The following is a 13,170-nucleotide window of genomic DNA, read 5'->3' on the forward strand; positions in this document are numbered from 1 at the left end:
AGCCACCCAAATTTAGTGAAGAACATCAATTTACAGAGCTAGGAAGGTTAACAAACCCCAAATGAGATAAGTAAAAAATGAAGCCACACCTGGCCACGTCATGATGAAAGAAATCAAAAGATAAAGAGAAAATCTTAAAGTCAACCAGATAAAACCCAAATTACATTTAGAAAAACAATGGTATGCAGGATGGCTTTCTTTTAATCAGAAACAGTAGAGGCCAGAAGGCAGTGGAACAGCATCAACCCAGAATTCTATAACCAGACTTCAAAAATGAAAGTGAAATAAAGACATTTTCAGATAAACAACCATGTCACAAGAAATACTGAAGGAAGTTTCTTAAATTGAAGGGAAGTGGCCCCACAGGGTAACTGAAAGGTAACAGGATTGAAGGCCACTGGAATTGGTAAATATAGCAGACTATGTATTATTTTATTTTCTTCTCTTCATTTCTTTACCATCTGTCTGTTCAAAACAAAAAGCTTAAGTGCGTATTGTGGCAAGTATAATATATGATATAAAATATATGACAACAATGGAACAAAGGATGGAGAAGCAAGTGGAAATATACCATACATGAAGACATATTCAGTTAACTCTAAAAGGTTGTGATAAGTTAGAGATGCATATTGCAGTCCCTAGAGAATCCATTAAAAATGCCTTTTTCATTTTAACTAAAAGCCAAAAGATGAATACCAGAATTATTTAACCCCCGCAAAGAGGGCAGGAAAGGAAGAAGAGATGGAACAAGAGAAAGGTGTGACAAATAGAACAAAATAGTAGTTGGCACACTCAATCCAAGCATATCAATAAACACATTAAATATAGAGGATTAAATACTCCAATTAGAAGACAGTATTAGAATGGGTTAAAAAGCAAAGCCCTCAAGAAACAAGAAAAAAGTCAAATAAATAACCTAACTCTACACCTAAAGCAACTAGAAAAGGAAGAAATGAAGAACCCCAGGGTTAGTAGAAGGAAAGAAATCTTAAAAATTAGAGCAGAAATAAATGCAAAAGAAACAAAAGATACCATAGCAAAAATCAACAAAACCAAAAGCTGGTTCTTTGAAAGGATAAATAAAATTGACAAACCATTAGCCAGACTCATCAAGAAACAAAGGGAGAAAAATCAAATCAACAAAATTAGAAACGAAAATGGAGAGATCACAACAGACAACACAGAAATACAAAGGATCATAAGAGACTACTATCAACAATTATATGCCAATAAAATGGACAACTTGGAAGAAATGGACAAATTCTTAGAAAAGTACAACTTTCCAAAACTGGACCAGGAAGAAATAGAAAATCTTAACAGACCCATCACAAGCACGGAAATTGAAACTGTAATCAAAAATCTTCCAGCAAACAAAAGCCCCGGTCCAGACGGCTTCACAGCTGAATTCTACCAAAAATTTAGAGAAGAGCTAACACCTATCCTGCTCAAACTCTTCCAGAAAATTGCAGAGGAAGGTAAACTTCCAAACTCATTCTATGAGGCCACCATCACCCTAATACCAAAACCTGACAAAGATCCCATGAAAAAAGAAAACTACAGGCCAATATCACTGATGAACATAGATGCAAAAATCCTTAACAAAATTCTAGCAATCAGAATCCAACAACACATTAAAAAGATCATACACCATGACCAAGTGGGCTTTATCCCAGGGATGCAAGGATTCTTCAATATCCGCAAATCAATCAATGTAATACACCACATTAACAAATTGAAAAATAAAAACCATATGATTATCTCATAGATGCAGAGAAAGCCTTTGACAAAATTCAACATCCATTTATGATAAAAACTCTCCAGAAAGCAGGAATAGAAGGAACATACCTCAACATAATAAAAGCTATATATGACGAACCCACAGCAAACATTATCCTCAATGGTGAAAAATTGAAAGCATTTCCTCTAAAGTCAGGAACAAGACAAGGGTGCCCACTTTCACCATTACTATTCAACATAGTTTTGGAAGTTTTGGCCACAGCAATCAGAGCAGAAAAAGAAATAAAAGGAATCCAAATTGGAAAAGAAGAAGTAAAACTCTCACTATTTGCAGATGACATGATCCTCTACATAGAAAACGCTAAAGATTCCACCAGAAAATTACTAGAAATAATCAATGACTATAGTAAAGTTGCAGGATATAAAATCAACACACAGAAATCCCTTGCATTCCTATACACTAATAATGAGAAAACAGAAAGAGAAATTAAGGAAACAATTCCATTCACCATTGCAACGGAAAGAATAAAATACTTAGGAATATATCTACCTAAAGAAACTAAAGACCTATATATAGAAAACTATAAAACACTGGTGAAAGAAATCAAAGAGGACACTAATAGATGGAGAAATATACCATGTTCATGGATTGGAAGAATCAATATAGTGAAAATGAGTATACTACCCAAAGCAATTTATAGATTCAACATAATCCCTATCAAGCTACCAACAGTATTCTTCACAGAGCTAGAACAAATAATTTCACAATTTGTATGGAAATACAAAAAACCTCGAATAGCCAAAGTGATCTTGAGAAAGAAGAATGGAACTGGAGGAATCAACCTACCTGACTTCAGGCTCTACTACAAAGCCACAGTTATCAAGACAGTATGGTACTGGCACAAAGACAGAAATATTGATCAATGGAATAAAATAGAAAGCCCAGAGATAAATCCATGCACATATGGACACCTTATCTTTGACAAAGGAGGCAAGAATATACAATGGATTAAAGACAATCTCTTTAACAAGTGGTGCTGGGAAATCTGGTCAACCACTTGTAAAAAGAATGAAACTAGACCACTTTCTAACACCATACACAAAAATAAACTCAAAATGGATTAAAGATCTAAACATAAGACCAGAAACTATAAAACTCCTAGAGGAGAACATAGGCAAAAAACACTCTCCGACATACATCACAGCAGGATCCTCTATGACCCACCTCCCAGAATATTGGAAATAAAAGCAAAAATAAACAAATGGGACCTAATTAACCTTAAAAGCTTCTGCACATCAAAGGAAACTATTAGTAAGGTGAAAAGACAGCCTTCAGAATGGGAGAAAATAATAGCAAATGAAGCAACTGACAAACAACTAATCTCAAAAATATACAAGCAACTCCTACAGCTCAACTCCAGAAAAATAAACGACCCAATCAAAAAATGGGCCAAAGAACTAAATAGACATTTCTCCAAAGAAGACATACAGATGGCTAACAAACACATGAAAAGATGCTCAACATCACTCATTATCAGAGAAATGCAAATCAAAACCACTATGAGGTACCATTTCACACCAGTCAGAATGGCTGCGATCCAAAAGTCTACAAATAATAAATGCTGGAGAGGGTGTGGAGAAAAGGGAACCCTCTTACACTGTTGGTGGGAATGCAAACTAGTACAGCCACTATGGAGAACAGTGTGGAGATTCCTTAAAAAACTGGAAATAGAACTGCCTTATGATCCAGCAATCCCACTGCTGGGCATACACACTGAGGAAACCAGAAGGGAAAGAGACACCTGTTCCCCAATGTTCATCGCAGCACTGTTTATAATAGCCAGGACATGGAAGCAACCTAGATGTCCATCAGCAGATGAATGGATAAGAAAGCAGTGGTACATATACACAATGGAGTATTACTCAGCCATTAAAAAGAATACATTTGAATCAGTTCTAATGAGGTGGATGAAACTGGAGCCTATTATACAGAGTGAAATAAGCCAAAAGGAAAAACATAAATACAGTATACTAACGCATATATACGGAATTTAGAAAGATGGTAACAATAACCCGGTGTACGAGACAGCAAAAGAGACACTGATGTATAGAACAGTCTTATGGACTCTGTGGGAGAGGGAGAGGGTGGGAAGATTTGGGAGAATGGCATTGAAACATGTAAAATATCATGTAAGAAACGAGTTGCCAGTCCAGGTTCGATGCACGATACTGGATGCTTGGGGCTAGTGTACAGGGACTGACCCAGAGGGATGGTATGGCGAGGGAGGAGGAGGAGGGTTCAGGATGGGGAACACATGTATACCTGTGGCGGATTCATTTTGATATTTGGCAAAACTAATACAATTATGTAAAGTTTAAAAATAAAATAAAATTAGAAAAAAAAAAAAAAGCAAAGCCCAACCATAATTGTCTACAAGAAAGCACTTGAAATATGAAGACAAAACAGGCTAAACATAAAAGGGTGGAAAAATATGTACCATGCAAATTTCATTAAAGTGAAAACTAATGCTTATAAAAAGATAATTTTACATAGATAGCCTAAAGAATAGGAAAAATATTTGCAAAAATACCTCATAACAGACGTGTATTCAGAATAAAGAACTTAAATAACTCAACAGTAAAAAGATAAAGATCCCAATAAATATAAAAATGAGTAAACAGTTGAACATTTACTTTCCAAAAGAAGATACACAAATGATTCATAAGTGCATGAAAAACTGTTCAGTGTCATTAGTTAACAGGCAAATGCAAATTAAAAACACAATGAGATACTGTTACATACCCACCAGGTTAGGTTAAAAACAAACAAACTGACAGCACTTAATGGTGGCAAAGATGTGATGCAGCCAAAGTTCTCATCCCGTGAGAGGCATAAAATACTAAAACCACTTGGGGAAATATTTTAGTTTCTTATGAAATTAAACATCTACATCTACTCTTGGCCCAGCAATTGCATTCCTGGGTATTTACATAAGAGAAATGAAAATACAAGTCCACCAAGAGATTTGTACAAAAATGTTCATAACAGCTTCATTCACAGTAGCCCAGACTGGAAGCAACCCAAATGGATATCAGCGGGAGAATGGGTGAACAAACTGTTGTTTCCACACCCCAGAATACTACTTAGCAATGTCAAGGAACAAGCTACCAATACACACAGCAACATGACTGCATCTCAGACATTGTGCCAGGCAAGAGAAGTCAAACACAGAAGAGGAACACCATATGATTCCATTTATATGAAGCTCTAGAATAAAACTAATCTACAGTGAAATCTTTCAGAAAAGTGTTGTGGAGATCCAGCAAATTGACTGGTGAAGGATACAGAAATTTTGGATACATACATCATAGGAGTGTGGCTCACACAGGTGTAACCATTTTTCAAATTTTTACAGCTAAGATTTGTGCATTTCAAAGTATCGAATTTACCTCCCTCAAACCTATAAAGTAATAATAATAATAGTGCAAGTGGTGGGCATTGGCTAGCTATATTGATAGAATAGTAGAATGATGGGATTTCCCTGGTTATCCAGTGGTTAACACTCCACACTCCCAGTGCAGGGGCCTGGGTTCGATCCCTGGTTGGGGAACTAAGGGTCCCCATGCCACACAGCATGGTCAAAAAGGATAAATAAAAATAAAAAAACATTTAAAAAAAGAATAGTAGAATGATGATACTTGTTGAAACTGAACGACGAATACATAGAGATTCATTATATTGTCTGTTTGCTTTGTATATGCTTGAAGTTTTCCATAAACAAAAAGTTGTAGAAATTATTCCAACCACTATTTTTATAATACATTGTCTTCAATTTAAAGAATCCTTTTAAGAATGATTAGCTTCTGTGTCAAATATTTTATTAAAGTATATGAATTAGTTTGTTTTTCTTTCTTGGTTAAATCCAAGTAAAATTAAATTAAAACTTGTATTGAAATATCTTTCTAAAATTATTTCAATCAACCCTTTAGTACATATGCATAGAGATGTCTGAAATGCATTTGTCACATACTTATTGTGGTTAGTTTTAAGTGGTAGAATTTGAGGAAATCTTAACCCAAATTCAATCACCCCCCACGGGGAATAAGCAGCTTTACTAGGAGTCTAGAGAGACTCTAGAGAAGTCTAGAGACTTCTCTAGAGTCTCTAGACTCCTCTAGAGTGTCCCGGAGAAGGCACTGGCAACCCACTCCAGTACTCTTGCCTGGAGAATCCCATGGCCGGAGGAGCCTGGTAGGCTGCAGTCCATGGGGTTGCTAAGAGTTGGACACGACTGAGCAACTTCACTTTCACTTTTCACTTTCATGCATTGGAGAAGGAAATGGCAACCCATTCCAGTGTTCGAATCCCAGGGACGGTGGAGCCTAGTGGGCTGCCGTGTATGGGGTCGCGCAGAGTCGGACACGACTAAAGCGACTTAGCAGCAGCAGCACCTCAGATATGTCCAGGAAACCCAGTTCAGTCCCAGGGAAGTGAGGCTAATATTCGCACAGGCCAGGAAGCTAGCATTGCAGAATATTCTCTTGAAAACCAAGCGTGAAACCAAACCTTCATCCTTAGTATCCTCACTGTCAGAACTACTGCTGAGTCTGGCTCTGGTGAAACTTCCAGAACCTCCTAGTGAAATAATGAGATTTGTGCCTAAAGGGAGAACCTTCAGCACGGCTGAGTCTGGGCTCTAGGTTAGGGTCTGGGGTGGGAGAAACAGAGGTATGAGTGGGGGACGGTCTCATCCCCCCACACAAGGCCATCTCAGTGTGCAGGCGAGGGAGGAACCAAGGGTTTGGGGACAGAGGGCAGACGAGGGACGCAGGCTGAAGAAGCACAGTCCCTGTCAAACCAAGCAGGCCTGTGCTGTGTGGTGTGAGGGCGCCGCCAACAGCCCCTTCCTGAGGCTCCTGGGGGCTAGCCTTCCTGGCTCTGTTCTGAAGTCATTCAGAGCAGAAATGCGCGTGCCGGGCCCCAAGTCCGGGGGCATGGTTAGCTGTGAGGCGCGGAGCCACCCCACGCGACACCTGTACCTGTTAATCCAGCAGACTTTTCTGGAGCAGTCACTTTTCTCAGACCAGGAGAGAGCTTGCCCAACATCAGGCCAATCTAGAAATCAATCCTACCTTTAATGCTTTTCTGTATCGCTGACAGTTTTATAAACATATTGTTTTGACAAAATTATTCTTGAAAATTGTGAAAGATTTATAAACAGCTTTCTAGTAATAAGAGTTGTCTATAATAACTCAGTCAGACTTTGTCCATGGACCTGAATTTTAGCCTTATTAATAAATACCCCTGCCTTCAGTTCTTAAATGTATAGAATTGGTTGAGCCTGCATGGTGTTTGAATGTGTGAGTACCCGCCCAGATGTTTTGTCTCATCCAAAAAATGGGGAAAAGAAAAGAGTCTATGGCCCTCATTTCACTCCTTCACTCTCTTATGCTGATGTGATCTGTCAGGTAACCTTGAGATCATTCTGTGTGTGCGTATGTGCGTGTATGTGTGTGTGTGTGTGCCTGTGTGTGTGTTTAAAGGAGACTATACAACCATTTTTTAAGGGAAAAACTAAGAGCATCTGCTACTGCCTTTATTATACTGTCAATATTCAAAGTTCCTATTTCCATATGGTTGCATTGCCATAAACGTGGACGTTTTTTCATTTTTAATAACTTCAGGTGATCAGTATTGTGGAGGCCTCCTTGAAAGACCTTCCGGCTCTTTCAAAACCCCCAACTGGCCAGACCGTGATTACCCTGCAGGAGTCACTTGTGTGTGGCACATCGTAGCCCCGAAGAATCAGGTGAGGTTCCCTGAAAACATGAAGAAAGTATGCATGTGTGAATTGCCCAGTGTGAACTGTTAAAGATAACAGGCAAGGAAGGCCCTGCTGGACACAGGATTTCTTCATGCAGAGACCCAGGTTAAAGTTGCCTTTGTGCTCTCTGACTTGCAAAGTCATGGATTTAATTTCCCATTAGAGAATTATAATTTTCAACAGGTTTAAAATACAAACGGCCTGCAAATCCCACCTGAGGTTGTTTAAACACTGTGGAAGGTGTTATAAGCATGGGTTTATGAGCAGCAGTGACCAAGTGCAGGAGGACAACAAATCCCCAAGTTTACATACACCTCAGGTTACCATCTGCTCACAAAGCATCATGTCCTGGTAACAGCCCTCTGAATCACCAAATCCAAAACAGCCAGAATGCTTCACTTCAGCAAAGCCAGTGCAAGCACATCACATCATTTTTTCTAAGAACAAGGTCTCTGATATGAAAACTGCTGTGCTCCATGATGCTTTTTCTTTTTCTTTTTTTTGGTTGTTGTTTAAAATTTGTGCAGGTTCCCCACAAATACCTATTCATTGCTCTAAAACAATCAACAGAGATCTTGTTTTCCAGTGTTTATTAGTTTGTGGTTATATAAATTTTTACACTTTCTGGGGACCACTTTCAGATATTAATTTCAGGATAGAAGTTAGCATAAGAATAGACCAACTCTTTGCTATAGAATTTTGAAAATAACTTTTAAAAATTATTGTTATGGGAATCATTATAGACTTTAATCCAAACACTGTATGGTGAATATTACGATATTGTTAAAAATTTTTTTCTAACTTGATCTTTTGTTTACACAAATACTATTTGCCATATATTCATTTCCTTAGTGGAAAATTATTCAGCAAATATACCGTGCAGGTCAGCGATTTGACTGCACACACACACACATACTTTGATCATAATCCTAAAACTCAGTTTTATGTTTAAATGAAAAATTTACTCATTTATTTGATAATAAAGGATTCTGTAAATCTATTGAACATTTTATAGTTTAAGATAACATTTAAAAATTAAATTTATCCAACATTTAAGCTATTATGTAATTCTTGAGATTGTATTGATCATTTTTCTCTTTGTGTCATTTGTAAATATGTTAGATTAAGTGATTTCCATTTAATTATACTTGCAGATTACAATTTGCCATCTTTTCCACAAGTTTTTCTCTTTATTTAAATTACATTTAGATTTTACTTATTTAATTTTTGGCTTTAGCCAGTTGAGTCTCTAGTCATAGTTGTAGTGTCTGAAATCAGTGGAAACTGTCCAAATGAGAAAAATAATATGAGAAAATTAAGTCTTAAGTAATTTCTATGTAAATCTTTGGGCATTTTCTTCTATTAAAAGATATCTTTTAAAAAAATCATAGCTTTCTACTTTACCCTGTTTATTTTTATTTTCTCTCCCAAAATTTGTAACCAATTTCTAAGTACAAAAAGTTCAGCCAATTTTTTAGTAACCTGGAATGCATTTTGTTTCTGACCAATGAAAAGTTACAGGACCCAAAGGGGAAATATTTTAATGTAACTTAAAGCAGTGTTGAGTATAAATAAGCTATTATTCAGCCTTTGCTGGTGCTTTTGAAAAGTGGATAAATATGTGGATATGTGGCAATCATGTTCAAAGCCAAACTTTCCTTTTATGTCTCTTTGTGATGTCACTGCTGTTACAACTTCACCAACATTACTGTCCAAGTCTTCGCTAGCTAACAGCTAATAACATCGTGACTGTCCTAACATGAGTTAACACCTATTATCTTCCATAAGCATTAGGGAGGGTTGCCTGCCCACCCAGAAAGAATAGGGACCAGTCTCTGGGTGCCATGGGTATTTATGAACCCAGTGAGACTTCCTTTGATTCATACAGTGGAGGGCCTCTTGAAAGATCTGCTTTTATAAGGGGAATGATTGCTTTTAAATCAAAACTTCCTATTGATTTGAGTATTTTAGGACACTATTGTTGGTACCAGTGCCAAAAAAAAAAAGAACTTCAGAAATCTAACACTGACTTTGTGCATTCATGCTTCTATGCAGCCTCTTCAAAAATCAACCAGATCACCAAGCACGCTGTGCTTGGCAGACACAGTCTTAAAACATACTTTCAGAAGACATCAGAGTCAATTCCCACTTCCCTGAACCTCTGGCCCTGAAGAATTTGAGTTCTTTGCATGTGATGGGAATATTAGTCTCCTTCCCTTGAAGGTAGAACTGCTGCGTCCACCCATCTCAGACAACCAAACACGTACACAAACACCACATCCCAACTACAGGGGACATTGTAGGTAATCCTTTTTATTTCTACTAGTTTTCCTCTAGAGAAGAATGAAGTTGGTATATAGCCCCAATTTCCACTCCAATACAAACCCAATTTAAGTCTTAATATTGATTGCTAGGATTATGTAGTGTTTCTGTACTTTCTTAGCTGTAAGTGAACAGAGTTCCCATGTTTAAGATCCTAAATCGATAACCTTAAAAATGCATTCTAATATACAGTTGTTGTTAATCACTGAGTCGTGTCTGACTCTTTGCGACCCCATGGACTATAGCCCGCCAGGCTCCTCTGTCCGTGGGATTCTGTAAGTGCAGACAAATACTGTTTGACTCCACTTATACGAAGTACCTAGAATAATCAAATTATAGAGTCAGAAAGTACATTGGTAGATGCCAGGGGCCGGCGGTGGGGGAGGAAGAATGGGGACTTGGAGTTTAATGGGGACAGAGTTTCAATTCAGGAAGGTGAAATATTCAGGAGATGGATGATGGTGAGAGTTGCACAAGAATGTGAATGTAAGTGCCACTATACAGTCCATGGAATTCTCCAGGCCAGAATACTGGAGTGGGTAGCCTTTCCCTTCTCCAGCAGATCTTCCCTAACCAGGAATCAAACCAGGGTCTCCTGCATTGCAGGTGGGTTCTTTACCAACTGAGCTATCAGGGAAGCCTGATTAAAATTATATGTTTTATATTATGTGACTTTTACCACAATTAAAAAAAGATCCTAACTAGGGTTGATCTGGGCTTAAAGTGATCTTTTGAGATAATTAAAAATGAAAGCAAGAGAATAACACAATGTTGTTAACTAAAGAAGTTTGAAAACAATAAGAAAAAATGTAAAGAAGGTGAATACATTTTTTTTAGGAAGGAAAAACACGGTACCCTTACAAACCTGAGGAGAGGAAGAATTCTGTTTGATGTTTTTCTGCACTACCCCTTTGACCCTTCTAATGTTGTGCTTTCACTAAAGCTTATAGAATTAAAGTTTGAGAAATTTGATGTTGAGCGTGATAACTACTGCCGGTACGATTACGTGGCTGTGTTTAATGGTGGGGAGATCAACGACGCCGAAAGAATTGGAAAGTATTGTGGCGACAGCCCCCCTGCGTAAGTAGCACCTGTTTTATTTTAGGGGCTCTGAACTTGTTCCTTATAAAATTGTCTATTTTTTACTGTATTTTTTAAGTATGTCTTTCTTTATTCGGCTACGTCACATCTTCGTCGCAGCACGCGGGATCTTTGTTATGTTGTGCACGTGGACTCTCTAGTTGTGGCGTGTGTGCTTCAGTAGTTGTGGCGTGTGGGGTTAGTTGCTCTGCGGCTTGTGGGATCTTAGTTTCCCGACCAGAGATCGAACCCAAGTCCCCTGCATTGCAAGGGGGAGTCTTAACCACTGGACCACCAGGGATGTCCCCTAAAATTGCCCAATTATATTGTATTTTCTGGAAGGTGTTGTGTTGTTTTGTTCACAAATTCTTGGGTTCCTTCCCAGTGAAGTCCCATACAGCAACAAAACAAAGAATAGCCAACCCAGAGAGCAAGGCAGCATTAACAAGAGAGTAGGGAGCCTGGTGGGCTGCCGTCCATGGGGTCGCACAGAGTCGGACACAACTGAAGCGACTTAGCAGCAGCAGAGAGGCCTGGGCAGCTGAATAGATACACCGAAGCAGAGTTGGTGATGCCCCAGGCGCAGATGCTGAGCCAGAGACCTGGAAACCTCACTGCCTTGTGAGAGGAGCTCCAGTGTCATAGCAGAATGAGGAAAATTCTAAGGAAAAATTTGGGGGCTGTTTATTGAGAATCCAGATGACGAAACCTGGAAGCTTAGGCTAGCTGGATGCAGATGATTTTACCTGATCAGAGGTCTGTCCTGGACCTTTGGGGGCTTTATGCTTCCTCACATGGTTGCCCAAATTCTCGTTTGAGTAAGCCCTGGTAGCTCAGACTGTAAAAAATTCACTTGCAATGCAGGAGACCTGGGTTTGATCCCTGGGTTGGGAAGATCCCCTGGGAGGGCATAGCAACCCACTCCAGTATTCTTATCTGGAGAATCCCATGGACAGAGGAGCCTGGTGGGCTATAGTTCATGGGGTCACAACAGTCAGACACGACTTAGGACTAAACTACATGTCACACCTTCGCATACAGTACTAGTAAAGGTGGCAGTTTAAATGACTACTGCTTGCCTGCAAGTCACCATTGTGCTAATTTAAATAGTCTTTCTAAAAAAAAGGTCTTTCTTACCCTGTTCTTCAACCTAGTGAAAGTATCTGCATCACTTGATCTTAGTGAATTTCTGTGATTTCCCATAGGCACATTAGAATTAAAGCACAGCATTTTCTTTATTTTTTTAAATTTACTTTTATTTATCTCTTTGGCTGTGCCGGGTGTCAGTTGTGGCATTCCAACTTCTAGCTGCAGCATGTGGAATCTAGTTCTCTGAGCATGGATCAAACCTGCCCCCTCTCGCCCCACCCCCCAGGCATTGGGAACATGGTGTCTTGGCCAGTGGGCCACTAGGAAAGTCCCAAGTCACTTTCCAGGTTAGATTCATTTATATTTATTAAGTTTGATAATAGTAAGAATTTGAATATGTACAAGTTAGTAGTAATTTAGACATGTATGTAATCAGTCGCTCAGTCACGTCTGACTCTTTGTGACCCCATGGACTGTAGCGCCCGCCAGGCTCTTCTGTCCATGAGATTTTCCAGGCAAGAATACTGGAGTGGGTTGCCATTACTTTCAAAATTACTATACACAAATTTGGCTTTGGAGATAGCTATGTGACACCAATGTGGTTGAATTAATTTTCCTCCCTCCCCCCGCTACCGCAAGGGAGATAATAAGGAAAATTGGCTGGTTTTGGCCTTGGCTTCTGGTGAAAGGAAGAAAAAATAGTCTCTGATGGGAATTTTTAACCAAAAACCAGTCCACATGTGAATTTGAGGTTATAATTTACACTACCTGACTATTCCCCAAAAAATGCAGTCAGAAACTTAAAGAATTTCCAAGTTGTGAGTGCCCACATGGTATGACAGAGGAAAACACAAATCCTCGCTGAAAGAATGCATCTTAACTTAGGCTTTAAGAATTCCTATAAATAAAGTTTCAAGAACTACAAGTACTAATCAAAAAAATCATGAAACACGAAGAAAAAGCCAACATAAACAATCAGCAGCAGAAACAAGCTATAATCAGACCTACAAAGGCCTGATTATAGTAATCAGTAAAAATATAGTTTATATTAAATATAAATTAAATATATTAATTAAATATTAACTACATAATTACTATATATAGTAAAATTATGAGA

At 38.5% G+C, this 13,170-nt stretch overlaps 1 protein-coding gene across 1 annotated transcript in view; it reads left to right on the forward strand.

Moving 5' to 3' along the window:
- The window catches only part of PCOLCE2 (procollagen C-endopeptidase enhancer 2), a 97,213-nt gene that overhangs the window by 66,969 nt on the left and 17,074 nt on the right, over positions 1–13,170 (forward strand). The window contains exons 4-5 of the mRNA XM_005888758.2: positions 7,423–7,547; positions 10,828–10,964. Of these exons, the coding sequence (XP_005888820.2) occupies positions 7,423–7,547; positions 10,828–10,964 (262 nt within the window). The remainder of the gene's footprint in view (positions 1–7,422; positions 7,548–10,827; positions 10,965–13,170) is intronic.

Source organism: Bos mutus, chromosome 1, assembly GCF_027580195.1.
Source record: "Bos mutus isolate GX-2022 chromosome 1, NWIPB_WYAK_1.1, whole genome shotgun sequence".
In the NCBI taxonomy this organism is placed as follows: Eukaryota; Metazoa; Chordata; class Mammalia; order Artiodactyla; family Bovidae; genus Bos; species Bos mutus.